The sequence below is a fragment of the Ursus arctos genome, unplaced genomic scaffold, assembly GCF_023065955.2.
Source record: "Ursus arctos isolate Adak ecotype North America unplaced genomic scaffold, UrsArc2.0 scaffold_17, whole genome shotgun sequence".
NCBI lineage: Eukaryota > Metazoa > Chordata > Mammalia > Carnivora > Ursidae > Ursus > Ursus arctos.
Window position 1 is genome coordinate 19,231,070 of NW_026622841.1, and position 20,170 is coordinate 19,251,239.

The window sequence follows — 20,170 nt, forward strand, 5'->3', positions numbered from 1 at the left end:
TAGGTTAAAACACACATTGCTTTTCTTAGAATTTGAGTGCAGTTTAAAAAGAGAGAAAGAGAAAAGAGGGATGCCGGGTCGCCGGGAGCTGGGACAGAGAAAGTCACTGAATATTTGTAAGTGGATCAGCCTCTTCCTTTTACACAGTTACATGTCTTAACATTCAAAGTGTATATGCCATTCTTGTGGAAACATAAATTGATACCATCCAGTAACCCCTAACAACCTAAAAATACCATAGCTGGCACTCAGTTAGTGCAATATATTTTAAAGTATTAATTAAAACTGGCGCTTTTGTGCTGGAAATAAAAGTAACAGATTAGGTTTAAATAGATAATTTGCTTAGCCTGTAACGGCTTCCTTGGAATCCTGAAATTTTCACACAGGAAAAGGAAAGGGAAAGTTTGGAAGTGACCATGTAGCATCCCCCCCCCCCATAAATGATAAAATTTTTGTAGCTTTCATTATTTATATTCAAAAATTACAGTTATAAACAATAATTAAGATAAAAATTGTATCACTTGACAGAGAAATTGTTTATAGTCAGTGTGCCTCTCAGCCTTCTCTCGTGCCTTCTCCCTAAAGGGCTGATTAGAATGTAATAATTGGGGATGATAGCAGGAGGAAGACAATTCCATTTAATTAAAGATAATTTATTTTACTTTAAATTGGTGATGTCCCACATGAATAAGAGTAGATTTAGCAGATAGATTTATTAATGGTTACTGACATCTCAGTTGACGTAAAAAGCAAACATTTTCTTTCCTCCTTGTTTTTATTGTGTCTGAGCACCTGAAAACTGCTGTCGTCCCGCTTCCCTTCCTGCTTTACAGAGCTGTAGACTTTTCCACCAGATTCGCAATTACTGGTTTATCAGTGAAACCCACTTGAGCCTCTGCTGAGTTAAACATGAGGCCCCGGAACTTGAAAGGCTGGTCAGAGCTCGTGCTAGAAATTCTGTCTTCTCAGATGACATTCTCTTGCCTCGTCTTTAATATATTTTAGTTCATGGATTCCAGGGTAACGTCAGCATTTTGAATGAAGATCCTAAGATGTCCTTTGGTGTTGCATCAATATTTCTTTAAGAGAACTTGTACCTTGCATGTATTGGGTAATGAAAAGTGCCCCCCCCCAATACTGTTGGCACTGCCTAGGCTCATTTCTGACCAAGAATCGTATGGGAAGTGAAGCCCTTGGGTCATGTATTTATTGTTGTCTCATGCAATTGCAAGCAGATCCTGGAGATTAGGGAAATTCTTTAAAGTTAGAAAGTGGATGCAAGAAATGCATGAAATTGCCTTCATCTAGTCGCCTCGGCCTGTGATGGGTTTTTCAGTGGTATATACCTTTAGCAAAACTGTGTTTGTATTTGTAATTCTAGAAATCCTAAGGCACTTTCCTTCTGCTCCTGACAGACTGCATTCTGTGTTTCTAGTTAGGGTTTGATCTCTTTTGCATTGCCTTTAGCCTCTTAAGCCCCTGTCCCATTCCTGCATCCTTCCTTATGCTTTCTGTCGTCCAGTCATTTCTGAATACCTGCGTAGGTATGTCTCAGTCACATAAGGTTTCTCTTCTCCGAATGAAATCCCAACCCTCTGAGCACCTCTTTCTCCCCGAGCTTCTCCTTCTGTCCAGAGCCTGCTTCACAGCCCCCTCTCAGCCCTCTCAGCCCTCTAGTTTTGCTTCCATTCATTTTTCTTCCTACTTTGTTGCTCTCATTTTCAGATACAGTTCCTTTCTGCTCATTCCCTCTCTTTGCCTCTTCAGGCTTCACTGGTGTGTCTTTCTAGCTTTATTTCAAAAATTAATTTTGTATAACTAGTGTCTTCAAAATGAAGGGAAGAAATGAGATCTTTTCTTTCCTGGGGGGTGAAGACCATGGTGGAGTTTTTATTTCATTTTGAACTAGATGGATTTATTGTACCCTGTTCTGCCATTTTACTTTTTCAAATAGATGTTAGATCAGTGGTGGTGTTTTTGCAGGATTTTTCTTGAGTCTTGCTTTTCACGTTGTGTCAACCTTTTCCTTCCCCTCAGCCAAAGCATCTTATTTTTCTGTCCATTTACCTGGGTAGTTGTAATAATCCAGTCTCTCCAGTCCTTATTTTATCCTTGATTTCTTGCCACTTTTAGCCATCTCTCTCTCTCACTCTCTCTCTTTTTTTTATTGCTCTGTTATCCTCACTGTACCTTACGTGCCTTCTTCTGCAATGTGTGAATCTTTCCCAAGACTACTGTGAGCAAATAATGCTGGGAAAGAGGACATATAGAAGTAACGTTCTTTGCTGAGCATTGGAGAGTTCTGATTGGATTTTAAAATTTTACTAAATTTTTTCCCAGAGTTGTACAGCTATGATTTGGGGTAGCGGGGACCTGAAGGCCAGTGTCCAAATCGATCCTTAATTGGAGGTGAAAAATCTAAGTATAAATTTTCATGGAGGAAAACGATCCTACATTTATAGCAGGTAAATTCAGTTGTACCTGTTGGCTGGTAGACTGGTTCAGGCTGTGTGTGTGTATGTGTGTGTGTGTGTGTGTGTGTGTGTGTGTGTGTACTGGGAGCAAGATGGCAAGAGTAGAGAGTGATCTGTGGCCAGCCACTGTTGTTCTCAGTGGCTCCTGCCGGCCTGGAGGGAAACAGGCACTTGGGTCAGAATGAAGACATAGCCTGTATGTAACTCAGCAGTAGGGCTCCTCCCTCCTCCCCCAGTTTCATGCTATTTCCTTTCTTTTCTCTCTGTTCCATTATTTCTCTAGCAATTTTACTATTTCCGAACCCCTCCAACCTTTGTCTTTTCTTCTCCTTTTGGCCTTCGGATAGTTAACGATGGGTAAAGAGCGTCATTAAGTTGGAGGCCATTCCTCTCCACAAGCAAAAATCTGGATGGCATGCTTTCGTCAACCAGCCTTTCGTTAGTAGCTTCTGTATCCCCTGGAAAATGTCAGAAATTCTGAAAAACAAGTAAAGGAAAAGACAACTACCACATCCCAAAACGGAAACCCCACTTTTACTGTGTAAAGACGGCGTTCAGGGAGAGAAGGCTCCTCTGTCCCCGGGAGGAACTGGGAGTGGCAAGAGGGAAGCTGCTAAACGTGGTCCAGATGCAGCTCCATCCAGGGGAAGCCGCGTGCTTGGTCATTCGGGTGGCTGGGCTTGTCCCACCTCCCCTTCTCCTCGCCCTCCTCCCAGTCTCTTCCTAGGCCCTCCCACCCCTAGGCGAGCCCCAGGCCTTGCAGCAGACATCTGCGGGTCTGAGTTCATATATCCAGCATGAAGTTCCCTCTCTCCCTCCTATTATGAATTCTGTGCTGTGGTCCTGCTTGCTCCTTGTCTGTCAGATTGCAGTTCTGATGCTGTCAGCCATGTCTGACCAATCAGCGGACAACAGCACAGGATGAAATTTAAACAATGCAGATGCTCAGATACAGGGTTATGTTGACTGGACCACGAAGGGAAAGCAGAGGTAAGGTCAGAGTCTCCCCAGAGTGGTTATCCCGAGCCTGCCTGATCTGACCCCTTGTGAGCTCCACTGTGTTGCTTGGCTTGTACGCTGCCCATTCGCTTTGCCCTACTTCTTTCCTCCCCTGCCTTGCGGCAGGATTTTCATTTTAATTCCCCGCCCTTGTTACTTTACTCCCCTCATGTATTCACTTCTTTCTCTCTTGGATCGGTGCTGAGCGTCAGTATGAATGGTCCTGCATTGCCTCTGGGCTGAGGATCCTTGGGCAATGCCACCTCGTACAGGGCTTTTGTGGCCACACGTCCAGGAAAGGACGACTGCTGAGAATCTGGGCAAAGGGATTGAATGGCGAGGCCTTCTCAGTATCCCTCTGTGGGATGGTGCACTTTATCCTTAGGCTACAACCATGCTTTTCTTTCTTACCCTGGAGATGTATTGAATTGTAAATGGAGCTTGAATCGTCTTTTGGGGGGGGGAATGCTTTAATTAGAATAGATATAAATAGACACGACCTAAATGAGGAAGAATCAGCCAATCCTGGAGAATTTGGGGGGAAGAAAAAGAGAGTTGATATCTGCCCCCCCTTTACAGTTTGCGGTGTTCGTTCATGAGGTTACTGCTCGCAAAAGAGGATTGTTCTATCATCTTTCTCTTCTGTTTTAAGTATTTGGTTGGTCTTTTTATAACTTAGAGTGTTTACAGGGTTCTGTACTCCCTAGTCCCATCTGGAAAATATTTAAACTTCATAAGATCTATAAGACTAAAATATCAACATATAATGGGGTAGGCAGAAGGAGGAAAAATTAGACCCATTGCGTGTGTTTAGAGTAAGTCGGTTGTTTGTTCAGAAGCGGCTGCTGGAGGGATTGGAACAAATAGATGTGAGCAGTGAATGGTCGGGTCCAGAGCTGTACATTTCACCACAGAATGAGCCTTGGTTTGTAAAACTGACATTCTGTTGTGACTTCTAAATCCAAACAAATCTCTGCAAATTTCTGCCCAATCGAGTTAATAAGAAAATATATACATGCAGAGGCGAGAGCTGTATGCTACTTGTGGTCTGTCAGTGTCGGTGGAAATAAGAGACGTGTTTTACCTACTGTATTACATTCAACCAGCAATTGCCAGGACCTCCAGCTCAGCAGGTTTTCTGGATTTTTTTTTCTTCGATGAAAACAATGGGATGCAGAAAGAGCTTCGGAGAAGGGGACGGCAGATGCGGGACTAGAGTCCCTTGCCTTCTAATTGCCTCGTAATTGGGGAGCGGTTTCCATTTTCCCACTATCTCACTTGCAGGAGAGGAAGACAGATGTGGCTTAGCGGGCACCAGCTTTCTCCAGGCCGGATGTGCTGTGGGACGGGGAGGTCATTCCCTGCTCGCAGGCCTGTGATCTGCTTCACACCTGTGCTCATTTTTCCCCATGATCGATGACCTTGTATTAACCTGGAGTGACCTTTCACCTTCGCCTGTTCTCTGAGACTGGCTCTTGGCTAGCGGACCCTCCTTTCTCTCTGATTTACAGGTGGTTCCTGGAGCCGCATACACTTGTTTTTCATGGTGCACAGTGCACTTAGCAGCCCGGCAAGACCTGCAATTTCATCCCTCTCAAGGGGCTGAGAAGGGGTTTGGGAGGTGGGGGGGTTCAGCGAGAGAGGTTGCTGTTTGCATGTGCTTTTCTATTTTGTGGCTCATATGGTATCAATTACCATTTGATGGCAACGCCAGGCCTGAGGCCCTTTGCATGTTTGTCCTGTGAGAAAGATCTGGAAGAACCGACATATGGTTTTGATTGCAGCAATTGCAGGTTGATAGAATGAACGCAGGGGTGAGGTGGGTGGGTTTTCCTTCCGGCCCTTTCCACTCTGGGTTGCTAATGTGCTTTGCTTGTGGAACTGGTCTTTTCATCATCCAGCCCCTCCCCACTTTCCTCCCCCCCCCAACTCCCTTCCCCAGCCCTCTACCACTTTGCATTCCCTGCCCCTGCCTCCTCTGTACTTCCAAATCACCGCCCGAAACATGTGGCCCACATTAAGGACCTTCAATTAAAACAAACAAAAAAAATTGTCCACTCTTGTGTTAAAATCCCAGAGCAGGTCAGTCCATCAAGATGATCAGAATTATACTAAAGTTAAAAAAAAAAAAGGGTGGTGGGGTGTGGGTTCTCTCCAGAAGCTCGGGACATGTTTTAAAATGGCTATTAGTTCAGGTTGTTGAACATTGAAATGACACTGAAAAATGGCAGCAATAGAGATGTGTGTGTGTGTGTGTGTGTGTGTGTGTGTGTGTGTGCGCATGTGCGCATTTTATCTAGGATACCTCTTCGAATTTGTTTGAACATATGCTGAATAGGGACAGGATTTCTTTGAGGTTCTCTTTTCCTGTACATCTCAGACCATAAAATGGAGAGGAGCAAGTTGGGGTGTATAGGTCTATATGAGCATTTCCCTTTGGAAGGGAGATGTTGGAGACCCATCTCTCCCATACACAGTGACTTCTCTCTGACTAAATTTGTGACAGTGGGGGGTACCCAGGGGGAGACTCCTCATTACTCCCGCGCAGCAGGGGATCGCATCTGTGAGTTTGCCAAGGGAAGGTCTAGTATTGGGGAACAGAAAGGCAAAGAGGGGAAAAGAACATTATAAACACTTTTAATGCTACCCATGAAAATGTTTTCTTTCCAAGTAACATTTTTCTATAATCCTCTCAAATTCACATGTCTTGTAATCTGTTCTACAGATGGGTAGCCCATGAGGCTATGACTTTTTTACTTCAACTATTGCATTTCAAAATATTACTCACAATTAGGAATTTATATAGTTTTAAAAGGTAATGTGGTTTCTCATGAGTGAATGTTTCTATTATCTTCCTTCTTTTAAACTGAAAACCAACAAACCAGGACCAAAACGTAAAAATATGGTCCCCCAAAAAAGGTTTTCAAATGTGAGGTGAATTATTAGTTCTGAAGGCCAGCGATTGAAACTTAACCGTAATCCCTGACACACTTCATATTTATTTCCACATCAGAGCTGATCTTTATCGAAAGGCAGTAAAAACTAAAAACTTCAGTTGTTGACTTAAATTATAGGGAGATGTCTGTGTGATAGACTCTGTAGATAAAACAGATCATAATTTTACAATGGCAGTTGACTGTTTCTTAAGATATTTGCCCAAGGCTACCTTTTTCTTTATCCAAGTTTATCCTTATAACGTACAGATTGGCTTGGTAGATGGCTGTGTTCTTTCTTTCGTTTCTGTTCTCCAGTCCTGATCATATTTTGCTGTTTGGTAATCTTCCTACAGTGTTGTCCTCTGAGCTGTGTTTGAATTCACAGTAACTAGTGATTAATCGATTTGCTCTAGTCATGTATTTTAATAGTGGCTACTTGGTTATTTGACTGATAGTTAGTGGACACATATTATAACCTTAAATCACCATTCAGTTTGGCAGCTCAAGACTTAACATTTCTACTTGCCGCTCGTGCCATATTAGCTGCTCTCGAAGACTGATGTATTGAGAAGTCCAGTTTGGTGATTTTTTTTTTTTAAATGTTGCTTTCCTGAAATATATGGTATTGAGGATTCATAGCAAAATAATATAGTGTATGGGCTGTAAGCCTGTTTCAGAACTTGTTGGGTCACTTAACAGCAGCTGTGCTGGGGAGATATTTGATTTGAGAAGACTTTTTGAATCTTTTTAGCCCTAACCATTCTAGTTTTGAAACGGGAAAATGGAAAAGAGTTTTATGGAAGAGAGATAGCTCAGTTTTGAAAGGCAGCATAGGTAGAAATCTTTCTGTCCCTGCTCAGATTAACTAGCATTCCTAATCTGTCCCCCCAACAGAGGACAAAGAGTCTGATGGGAAATGTGGGTTTATATTTTAGAGACACACTACAGAGGCATGAGATAGTGTTAGATACCAGCTATATGCTTCTTGCCCAGCATTAATTTGGTTTGGGGACTGAAATTTAGGTAAGTTTGCAGAGGTAGCAACTTTTTTATGTACAATTTCTTTTTAAAAAAAAACTCTCACTACTTTAAAAACTACTCCCTATTGAAACTTTATTCAGTCTTCTAAAATATTTCTACATTTTGGAGTATCTTTTTAAATAGTCGAATTTATGTAGGCACCAATGATCCTAAAAGATGAACCCCTCCCGACCTGTGCTAATTTATAGAGTCTTAATCCTAATCAAAGAAAAAGAAATCCTGTTCTGTCAAAAGTCTGAATATAGGGATCCTCAAACTAACTCATTCTTTGGAAGTACTAAAAATTACTGGTTCTTTCTTTCTTTCTTTCTTTCTTTCTTTCTTTCTTTCTTTTGTCTTTCTTTCTCCTTCCTTCCTTCCTTCCTTCCTTCCTTCCTTCCTTCCTTCCTTCCTTCTCCTTCCTTCCTTCGTAGTTACTCACAAATGGAGAAATATTTAATATTATGTTTTTTTTAATATATACAAACAACTATCAGATCACACTTGAATTAGAGTTACTTTTACAAATTGAGGAAAGAGAATGCCTGAGAAGTCCCCAGTGGGATGAAAATTCTCAGGACTCTCTTGGAAAAGTGATAACTACTTTCCTCTCTCTAGATGTGAGACCCCCTTCCTGGCCCCAGATACTGTGCTGCAGAACACATTCACTTAATCTTTGAAGAGCTCATCGCCTCTCTTTGAGACCTGTTCTTGTTCATACATTGCAAATATGCACTTTCATGTCCACAAGGAAGACATTACTACCATCTAGAAGGGCAATGTCAGTTAGGAACAGGAAAATGCAAGGTCTGCCAACTGCAGAATTGTACTGACTTTACACCACCTCCTTTTGAACAAAATTTGAACCTTTGAGGAAAAAATATTGGAGATTTTGATGAGCTTTTTTCCCCTTTTTTCTTTCTTTCTTTCTTTCTTTCTTTCTTTCTTTCTTTCTTTCCTTCTTTTTCTTTTCTTTTCTTTTCTTTTCTTTTCTTTTCTTTTTACTATTTGCAAATCATGGCTTCCTGATCCTAAGGGGGAAAAAAAAAAAACCTCAAAGGAAAGGCTCAGCAGGCTTCCTGGACATCAGATAGTTCGCACAAAACAACATTCTGATGACTAGCATGTAAATAAATCAGAAACATATGAATTAAACGTCTCTCGAAATACATATGGGTTGAAAAATAGCGAGAAGTGCTGAGAAAATGTGTTTTGGGTTTTGCTGAGCCCATGACATTCGAAAAATAGTATGAGACACCGAACAAACACAAGGCATGGCTTGGCGTACCCATCCCTAATAGTAGCCCCCGGTTCAACGGCAAATCGGTTATCATGTGCCTAAATATGAGCCACCTTTGGTGTGCTCCCCCACACTTAATTACTTGCAGTTTAAATTTTTTTCAATTAGAAGCGCAAAAATAGCATCACATTTCAAGAAAATGCAAATCTTAGCATTTTCTCACTCCGTTGGTTCACAACAGACTTTTTTAGAAAATACCACAGATCATGTCACCTTTAGGAGCGGTCATACTGGTATGGCCCTCTTTGGGATGACTGGTGTGCAACAGAAGGAAAGCATCATTATTAAAAAAAAAAAAAAAAAAAACAACTGGCCCTGAAATTGATGTTGCCCATTAAATCAAAGTGATAAACTACTGCAGGTCAAACTCCCATGAAGATAAACGGTGTCCTCTCTTGACATTTGGTGGTAGCCCAGCTCCACACTACCAAGCTCAGAGTTCCTGTTCTTTTTCACTCTTGAGCTCTGTGGCCTCCTCTGTAGGTGATAGGAGTTTGCCTTCTCTTTTTCACAATGTACTCTGGAGAGCCAACATCAGGGATTCTAAGTCCTGGGACAATTGCAAAGACCTTAGAGACCTCTTATCGTCTCCTCTTGGTGTCTTGTTCTTTGGCATCTGGCTTTAAGTACAACACCCCAGACCATAGGGGAATTTAGGAGCAAAAACAGCCAGAGCTTCAGGCTTTTACCCACTGAAGGTAAGTCACTCAGGTGTCCGTGGTCAAAATCTTTTATTTGTTCTTTGGACTTGCGCTATCATCTGAGATTATCAGTTTGAAGTTTTAGAGAGGTGGTGGATTTTATTTTATAGGGAAGTTATTTTGGTTGTTTAAAAACACATTTTAATGTACTTTTCCTAATTCCTTCACTCAAATGGTGGTAAGAAACTTCAGTGCTTACCATGAGTAAGATGCTAGAATATAGCTCTGAACAAGACAGGCATGAGATAGACCAGGAAGTAGAAAGCCCAAATGCAGTTTGATAATGCACTGATGGGGGAGCACAGACGGCTAGAGATGGACACAAGAGGGGCGCCTGTCCCACATTTGGCCCCCAGGAAGCAGGTTCCAAGAAGGAATGGGTATTAGGCAAGCAAAATGCTGGATCAAGGAAGAGCATGGCCTATACTGTTACCTGAAAATAGTTCAGGATGATGGAGCTCATGGTGCCAAAGGATAGTAGTAAGAGATGGGACTGAAAAGGTCAGCTGTGGCCAGATCATAAAGTGCCTTGTGCACCCTATTAAGGAGTTTAGACCTTATCATGACTGTAATAAGGAGCCCTTCAAATGGGTATGCCCAGGAGGTCAGTGAATTTAAAAGTCCAGAAGGATAGCAGGAAAACCTAGTCAGAGAAGCCAAGGGAAGCAAATCTGACTGGAAGGAAGAAGTAGTCAACAGTGTCAGATGTTGCTGAGAGTTAAAGATGACCGTTGGCTGCAGCATCCAGGAGCTCTTGAGCAGTTCCACTGGGGTAGTGGGTGTGGAGGGAAAGTAAAGAAGTGGAGAAAGGGCATCACCAGCTGCTTTTCCATCATCATTGTCATTGTCATTGTCATCATCATCGTCATCACCAGAAAATGAGCATCAAGCATCTTATCTACCAGACAGAGAGAGTGAAGGAAAGAGAATGAGACACACACACACCCCCCAGGGAATTGGAACATATTTGGGAAAACAGATCATAAATATAAAACAGAAGACAGCAACACAAGATAGAAGACATGCAAAGGGGAAAGTGAGCCATACAAACCAATGAGATGAAGCAGATCCGAACAGAGCCATGAAAGAACAGGACGAATCTGATGGCAGACGGAAAGGGAGAGTTTTTAAAATGGTGAGTGCAGCTTGATTTATATTCTGAGTTATGCTTCCTTATCACAGTCCGGTCTGTTTAGGGGTTCCTATCAAATGGAAATGGTAGATGTAATCACCGTTAAAGGTGATGTGTGCTCTTAACTTGCCTGTGACTTCTGTTTAAGTTTCTCAACCCTTTTTTTTGAAAGTCACAGACTGACTCTCTGTTGTAGTTTCATGCGGTCTTTATTTTTAAAAGCTGGACACAGAAACTAAGGAACAGATATCACAAGTAGAGCAAGTCAGCAATGTGCGTAAATTCTACGTGAGTTCCTTGAGAAGTTTTGCACATCCAATGCTGAATGTCTGTGCAGCTGCAGAGTAGTATCTTACACAACTGTGTTATCTCCTCGTGATGACCTCTTCCCACTCTGAGGCCAGGGGTTCACTCTCACGTGCAGTACCTTCAAGAAGCCGTTCGTGATTCAGAGGACAGTTTTTCTTGACAAAGATACTGAGGTATACTTCTGTAAGGCACTTTGATGCTAAAAATCTGCTGTGTAACCTTTAAAGTGAGGGAAAGAATTGGTCCTCTGTTACTTTGGTTGTTTCCCTTGTTCGCTTAGTGACTATTTCTTGGGCACCTGCTGTGGGCAAGCCATTGCGTGAAACATGCTCCAGGTCACACCCTCTGCGCCCCCAGGAGCCCATCGTGTTTTATGGGAGAAAAGACTTCTATACTTCATAAAATTTACACAGTTCTAAAGTAAAATGCTGGGGAAGTTTAGAAGATGAAATATATTTGATGAAAACTTATTGAGCTCATTCTTTGTGAAAGGTTTTTGGTCCATGATCCTGTCTGTGTTACAGCACCAGTACCCTTCCTGTTCGCGCTTGTTAGAGACAAAAGCTGAATAGGGGGTTCACATATCAAGAGGTTTTCCATTAAAGAAAACAGACTCATCACCATCAAAAAATATTTCAGGCAACATCAGGGCACTGAATGTGCTATACAAATGAGATAGCTTGAGGTCCATACTCTTTCAAGGTGTTTTCTCAGCACATAATGTTGTTCGTACCACATCTCTGTGCAGCAGCAGATGTCATGATCTCTACTTTCCAAGCAAATATCGTAAGATTGAAAGAGGTTAATGACCTCCCTGTAGTCAATTCATGAGCGATAGAATCAAAAGTGGGAAGATGATCTCCTCCTCTTTAGAGCACGTTAGAGACCATTATTTATCTTAACTCACTTAAGATATTTTGGCAATGAGGGAGAATCATAAATTCATCTTTTTAAAAAATTTCTTAACAGATTTATTGAGGTATAATTGATATACAACAAATCGTACATATTTGAATGTACAATTTGATAAGTTTGGCGTATGTATGCTCCCATTAAGCCATTCCTGCATCTTGGTAGAATGAAGAACATTGAGCTTGCTAACAAAGAGGTCATGAGTGACTTTGGTGAGAGAGCAGCTTTTATTTCAGTGGAAAGACAGCCTCCTGTCCTACGAAGGCTACATTATTTGCCTAAACTGACAAGACATACTGCTTTAGAAGTTTGACCCATTATTGGTCTTCTCTACTACTGGAATACCGTCTCCCTGCGGATGAGTCCTCATTAATATTTTTGTGAAGGACAACATGAAGGTTATGAGCCTGCTACTATGTTTTGTTTCGTTGGTATTGATTGAGGTACAATTCACATGACATAAAATTAACCATTTTAAAATGAACAATTCAGTGGTATTTGATACATTAACAATGTTGAGCAACCACCACATCTGTCTAGTTTCAGAACATTTCCATCACGCGCAAAGGAAACCCGATACCCATTAAGCAGTTCCTTTCCATCGCCCTGCTGCCGTGTTTTATAAACCTGTAATTTTATCACAATATTCACAAATATGCATGCACACAGGCACACACACACACACACACACACACACACACACGGTAGACATATAATCCATCTATCTAGAGATTAGGAAATTCCAGATCTACCCACAATTAGGAAATTTTCCAGACAAAGGACCTAATGTATCCTAATTATATAAGCAAAGGACTGTATGTTTAATGGCTGTTTCTCCGTCAGGTAAAAGCAAAAAGGAAACATCCTTTGCTTCTTTTTAACATTTCTCTGTATTTCTCTTAAGTCCTCACTTAGATTCTAATTTATCAAGGAAAAGGAAAAAAAAAAGACAAAATCAGTTCTGGGCCTTTGATTATGTAAAACTGCCATGTTCCTTTTCTTGTAAAATATTCCCTCATTAATTTCATCAACACTGAGAATTTTAAGCTGCTTCCCTTATCTTAATATTAAGCAATCATCTGGAATTTACATTTCTAGTTTTGAAGATTCAAAATTATTGAACAAAGTAATTCAGTTATCAAAGGTTTCATTTCTTGGATAAACATCAAAGGCGCAGTCTTACTGTAATTTTTATTGTTAAAGTAATTACTGTTGTTTATATTTATTTATACCCTTGTTATTCCAGAAGAATATTTGAGGTAGCCAGTAGCAGATCTTTAAACTGCATATCTTTAAAATTAAGAAAAATTAGATCAGATGAAAAAAAGGTCTGAAATTCAAATATTAGAGAAAGTCAACTTTTATATATATATATATATTTGAGTGAGAGAGAGAGAGCACACACGAGCAGGAGGGAGGGCAGAGGGAGACAGAGAAGGAGAATCTTCAGCTGACTACCCACTGAGCCTGGAGCCCAGTGCAGGGCTAGATCTCATGACCCTGAGGTCATGACCTGAGCAAAAATCGAATCTGACACGTAACCCAGCTGAGTCACCCAGGCTCCCCCTTAATATTTTCAATGTTTCTGAAGAGGTGCACTGTTTAATGGTGGTATTTTGTTCTTCTACTGCCCAGTCCCCTTTGAGGCATGTTATTGCCCTTCTTTATTAAGCCCTCATGTCCTCAAGAAGTCTTTGATAACCCTTTACATTTCTTTGGCATAAACATTTTGTACAAATACTATTCATTTACATATGTATTCTAGTTGCTTGTTATATATCTGAGGTCTCCCGACTGGCTCCTAATGACAATTCTAGAGTCCTATTTTTTTTTTTTTTTTTTTTTAATGTACCAAAGCACCTAGCCTTGTGCTAGCTGAAGAATCTGCTGTGTGTCACATCGGTGAAATACTGCTGGCTGATTTTACCTAAACGTTTGCCCTGGGTGTGAGAGAGGGGCAGGTCCTTGAATGGATAACAGATAAAGAGGTGGTTGATTGGACAGAGATATTGACAATTCACAGACTTTTTTTTTTTTTTTTTTCATTTCAGTCTGTGCCACAGTCTTACATTTGGTAATTATTTCATGCTTTTGTTTTCAGTTGAAAGGAGTTAGGGCCATATGTTTTGACAGAAGAAAGACAATTTGTGCTTTTTTTCCCCCACCTCTGTGAAGGGGAGGCTGGGGTAATGATTTTACAGTGTGCCGTGGCAATGATTCCTGTTCAGAACTTCACCAAATTGGAAACTCACTGTTCATAACAATTCTCTTGGTAAGCAGAAGATGACAGCATCTGTTTGAAGCACCGAGGGTTAAGCTCAATGCTTCAAAGCACAGCATAGAGTTCATCTTTAACTCTGGTTAACATCAGTAGATATCATTTACTAACATAAAAATCTCCAGATTCCTTAGACCGTGGGTGATTTGGAAGGACATTCTGATCAAGTGCTAACAATTCTGACTTGGGATTTGGAATGAAAAAACCTAGATAGATCATAGCCCCACTCCTATCCCACCTAGTCATGTTAAAGCTCCCCCAGCTTTTGTCTCCTACTGTATAAGATGGGTGAGATGGGTGACTGCTTGGATGGATAATCTGTCTCAAAATGATTCTTAAATGAGGTAATGGAAACAAAGTTTTTTTTTAAGATTTTATTTATTTATTAGAGAGCATGTGATAGAGACAGCACAAGTGGGGTGGAGGGGAAGAGGGAGAGGGAGAAGCAGACACCCCGCTGAGCAGGGAGCCCGACTCAGGGCTTGATCCCAGGACCCCGGGATCATGACCTGAGCTGAAGGCAGACGCTTAATGCACTGAGCCACCCAGGTGCCCCCAGAAAGTCTTTATAATTTAAAACATTACATAGATATGAACTTTTTATAATGACTAATCATAGAATTTTACCAAATTTCCTTTTATATCGTTAAGTTCAAGGTGAAGAAGGTATCTAGGGAAGTACATATCCCATTTTGCAAATTGTTTCTTTGACCTTTACTCTTGTCTTTGCAGTATCAGTTAGAACCTTGGTCTTACTATCTTTTTTTTTCCTGCTTGGGTCTCTACTTTTGCAAGTGTCTTCCCGCTTTTGTCTGACACAACTTTCTCTCTAATTCCTCTTGCTTCCTGGGAAGGAATGCTGACTTAGGAATGATGGCTCTCTGGCCCTCTGTGCACATTATACACTAATGCGGTCCTGAAGATCCGGGATTGAGGGAGAGGAATAGCACGTTTAGGTTGCGCAAGGTCAAACTATAACGTAGTCAGTGTTTTTCTTTGGTGGTGCATTCCCTTCTTGTAAAACCCTCTCTGTACCCTCATACCCTCTTCACTTTTTTCTCATTCTTTCTAAAAATTATTTCTTGAGATAAGATCTGACACCTCATCACGTTGAATTGTAATAGCTCCAGCAGATGATAACATTTCCTGAGATGGGAGGCTGACTGGAAATATGTTGAAAAGTGGGTTTGTGACTGTGGAGTTTTTCCCAGAGATGTAGGCTTTTACCCCTCATGATAAAGTTCATTGACTAGGGTCTGCAACATTGAAGTTATATGTTTATCCCAATGGTGCCCAAAATTATTTGAGCTTAGATCCTTTTTGAAAAGACAACCTTATGATCCATTGAATGATGTCAGCTCTAGGCTTCAGGCATCAACCTATGGCCTTGGGTTCAAAGGGAAAAGGGTGGAGAATACTCTTAGAGCCCTTAAGTATGGACCATCATAGGTCATTGTCTCCACCTCCTAACACAAGCTTAGTCCTCAAACATAGAGAAGAGCACTAAAATGTGTTTTGGCAGAACAATGAATGTTTATCTCTCTCTATGATATTATTCTCAGTTTGGTGTGTATCTTGTGTTCATTCATTCATGCATGCACTTAGCCACTACTTGAGCCTCTTCTGTGTTGGGAACCATACACACACACACACACACACACACACACTTGTGCATATTTTCATAGTATTTGCTTAAGCCTTGTTGTTTCTGTGGTTGGCGATTGTCAATAGTGTTGAGATGGGATATGATCCATTAGAAATAATTAACAATCATGAATTTGATGTGATAGCGAAGCAGAGATCAAAATCATCTGGATATCATACTTGATAGAAATTGAAAGTCATGTTCTTCTTAACATTACCTTTAATTTCTGACAAGCATTCAATAAATAAAAGCCTGGAAACGAATGGTTGGGTGTGTGGAACATATTAAAGAATTGTGATGCACTTAACATCCACAGTCGTCTATCTGCACCCATCCTGAGCCTGGTGATGAGGCCAAGTCCCACGTGAATAAGTAACACGAGGAATGTAACCAGGAAGCAGTCAGGTTTCACCTGGACCAAATTTTATGCAATTAAGTGTTTCAAGAGATCTTTAGCCAGGTGTAACTTAATCAGTTTAAGGCATTCTCAGCTAGGGCCAAGGTACTAGAATGTTGGCAGTGGGCATTCCTGTGATATACCACGTTGAAAGTAATAGCAAACATACAGTGTCTGCTCACTTCGTGCCAAGAGCAAGAGAAATGCAGGTGTAAAAATAAAAAGAAGTATTTGGAGCCAGAGGCTAGTACACATAGACAGAACTATATTAACACTTCACTTGAACGTAATATGGTGCGTTTTATCAGTTTAGTGTCCTCGTTTTTAGGCCTGGGTCTGGTTTCACCGCTAAATGCCAGTGTAACTCGCAGCAGATTACTTCACTTCTCTCCGACATTAGTACTACCGAAACAAAAAGTATTGATACCTGCTGCTACTTTGCTCAGCTTCGTGCCTGGAAGACAGATGAGTGGTCCTCCCGTAGCAGCGCGCAAGAGCTTCTTTGTGCCCCTGGACCGTGACCACCTCGTGTTCTCTTTAGGCAAAACGGCATTCTCAGCCACCTGGCTGCTAAATGGCCAGGGCGTGGATGTCAGGGGCCCAGGATTCACAGAGCTGGTGTTGGGAGGAGTCTGTGAACACCCTGGAGAGAACTCTCGCTATTAAGAGATAATGTTGTAGAATGGTGGTTATAGCTCAAACTCTGAAACAAACCTACACACTGTTGCCCAGTTTGCCACTTAACTAGCTGTGTGACTTTGAGCGAGTTACTTAATGTCTCTCTTAGAGTCCTTATTTATATAATTGAGATGATAATCAAATAGCAGTTTGAGTGTACAAAGTGAGTATATGTACCTTTTTTTTTTTTTTTCTGGAATAGTGTCTGGCATGTCCTAAGTAAAGTGTTAGCTATTTTTATCTTTGTCACGATTTTTGTCATGCCAAGTGTGACAAGAGCTTGGGGCTGGCAGCCATTGGGACCAGGTCCTTTTTCACTTCTGGAGAGTGTTAAGTTATGATACCATAACAAATTACTTCTTTTCTTTGTTTCTAATTGGCAACTCCCTCATGCATCACTGAGATGGTTGTAGGATAATATGTGAAAACAACTTAAAATCTCAAACATTTATATCACAACAGATTTATTATATCATAGCAGGGTGAGCCCCATCGTACCTCTCCTGGTTGTTCTACTGTCTCAGGGTTGCAATGATAATGCATTGAAAATCCTTCTAAAATAACAGGATACTATGTAGATTTAAATTACAATAATATTATTGTACAATTATGAGTAATTCTTAGTGCTTTTAAAAAAAATCGAAGTGGGATTTTGTTTTTCCTCCCTTGGAAATTTTTATATACGTCAAAGGCTATGTGGACTCATTTTATTTTTAGGGTTTGAAATTTGATTTAAGGATTTGAAAATTATACTATAGCTAGCTATATAAAAAAAACATAAGAATTGTCCTCGCCTTTTTATTTGAAGAAAAGAAAGAACAAAGTAGAGCTGCCTGCCCGTAAAGAACACCGAGTTTTTCCTAGCTCCTGGGGAGTTTGCACGCAGGAGGCACGCGATATTGGGTCCAGCTCACTTTTTCACTGCATGATCGCTGCTCTTGCCGCAGACCGGGCGCACTCCTAGGGAAATGCATTGCCTGCAGGCTGTCCACCTCCTCCTGCTTACCCAGCTCTGGAGCCTGATCCCACGTGCATCACTCAGGGCCCTTCTCCTCCTTCCTGTTGCTTTCTTTGGGGTCTTTGTGATGTCTTCCACTTACAGAATTTGGTAAAGATACAAACAAAGAAGGGAATTAAAACTTCCACAATTTTACTACTTCTTCACACAGACAAGGAAATTTGGTGGCTGAGAAGAATGAAACTCTTGGCTGTAATTCATTTATAGGACGTAGCTTCAGATCTTATGGACTGATCTGATCATGAACAGATCATCAAAACTCAGCTGATATTTAGGAGAGTGGAAAAATTATACATGATGTTTGTGATGCGGTGTATGGATGTGTGTTCAAAGTGACCTGTGGTCTAAATATATTACATACTCGCGGCACCTGGGTGGCTCGGTCGGTGAAGGTCTGACTCTTGACTGCAGCTCAGGTCATGATCTCAGGGTCGTGAGATCGAGCCCCGCATCAGGCTCTGCGCAGTGTGTGTGGAGCCTGCTTACGATTCTCTCTCTCCTTCTTCCTCTGCCCCTCCCTCACCCCCGCTTGCACACATGTGCACACGTGCATGTTCTCTCTCTCTCTCTCAAAATAAATAAATGAAATATTAAATATATATATATAATATACTCAAGGAATTTCTTTTAAGAGGATCACACACATTCTTTTTGTGTTGAGTATGGCAGAGTGAAGACAGGTCATTTCTTGTTAGTGGAAAAAATAGGAATATCCTATACACTAATGGTACATTTTATACATGTTTAGATAATTGTGATTTTTTTTTTCAGACTACCAATAAAGATAGTTTCTGGGGAAAAAACCCTCTTCTTACCAAGAGTTATTTTAGGGCATTTAGAACTATTTGGTTAATTCCTATGAAAGCTTCAGGTGATTTAGATGGTCATAAAAGCTTCACGATTTCAATAGCCTACAACCTTTGAAATTTTCCATTTATAATTAAATATCCATCAGTTTGTCAGTATACTGCAGACATTTATGTGTTATCTCTAAGTAGATTTCCTATTTATGTGACAATAATGCAAATTGGCCTTTAACCATCACCTGGAAGTGAAGTAGGGTTTTTCTGCCATTAGTAAACATTCCTTGACTTGATATATCTACTGTACTGAGAATATGCCAGGTGAATAATTTTTGTTCCCGGAGTTTGCTGTTGGTTTTGGTTTTTTGCACTCTTGGATTATTTACTGCCCGACTGTTATATGCCCTTGAGCATTATTAACTGCCTTTAAACCTTATAATAACTTACTCAACTCTGTTACTTGAATCTGTTTATTAACCTTTTATGCCATTTTACTGCCCATTAGAATATTTAAGTTATAAAGTTAAAAAAGACTTTAGAAAGGAGAGTGCCAAGAGGACTGGGTACAAAGTCAGGGGCCCTGGGCTCTGTCCAGGCCCTTGGGTAAGTCCATTAACCTCTTCCTTTGCTCATGTGTAAAATAAGGTTGAAAGCATTTGAGCTTTAAAAATACGACGCCAACAGGCAGGACAGAGGCAGCAGGTGGAAAAGTAGCACAAAAAGAGAAAGGAGCATCTGTAAAGAAGTCGTATAAAAAAAGATTAAAAAAAGAAAAAGAAAAAGTAATAAAAATGAAGTGAGAGTAGAATAGAGGGACCCAATTACCAATAATGTGAAAACACATGATCAGAAAAACTTAAACATCTGTTCAACTTTTATCGTCTAGAAAAAGTGATCACACCATGTCTAACTATAATTCCTTTGCCAAAGACACTGGGGGCCAAGGACAGAATTGCAGTGGAAGAATTTCTTTGCTTCCTACACATCCAGAAACCTAGAGTCACAGATACTCTTGCCTCGTGTTCCACTTGGTACAATTTGCAGGAATTTTGGCAGATGGTTATAAAAGGACTTTAAAAAATACATCGTAGTACAAGGAACTCTAAACATAATAAATAAAGCTAAAACCTAAATGTCCTACCCTTCGGTAGCATCAACATTTATTAACACCAACTCTATGCTAGGGACTAGGAATACCTAGAAATTGCCTCTCCAGCCAGTCCACCAAAAGAGTTCTTGCTTTTGCAGCCTAAAGGGAATATCAAGTCTTAAATGCACTGACATTGTTGTCAAAGCTGGTCTAACAGAGGGTGACACACATGGCCCAGTAGGACTCTTCACAGGCAACAATGACTCTAGGCTAGTGCTTCCAACAGAACTTTCTGCTGCAGTGGGAAATTTCTATGTTGGTGCTATCCAGTACAGTGGCCTGTGGCCACGTATGGCTATTGAGCCCTTGGCTAATGTGTCTAGTGTGACTGAGGGAATGGATATTTAACTTTATGTAATTTTAATTAAGCTTAATTCAAATAACTACCTATTACTAATGGCTACTGTATTGGATAGCC

The 20,170-nt window shown here is 40.8% G+C and overlaps 1 protein-coding gene across 31 annotated transcripts in view; it reads left to right on the forward strand.

The window, feature by feature from the left end:
* Nucleotides 1–20,170, forward strand: part of TCF4 (transcription factor 4) — a 347,373-nt gene that overhangs the window by 265,834 nt on the left and 61,369 nt on the right. The window contains exon 1 of one of the 31 annotated variants that reach the window (XM_044383030.3): nt 9,056–10,565. The exons of the other annotated variants lie outside the window; for them this stretch is intronic. Within the exon in view, the coding sequence (XP_044238965.1) occupies nt 10,512–10,565 (54 nt within the window). The 5' untranslated portion in view covers nt 9,056–10,511. Of the gene's footprint in view, nt 1–9,055; nt 10,566–20,170 lie in introns of those variants that run through there. 31 annotated transcript variants of the gene reach the window in all.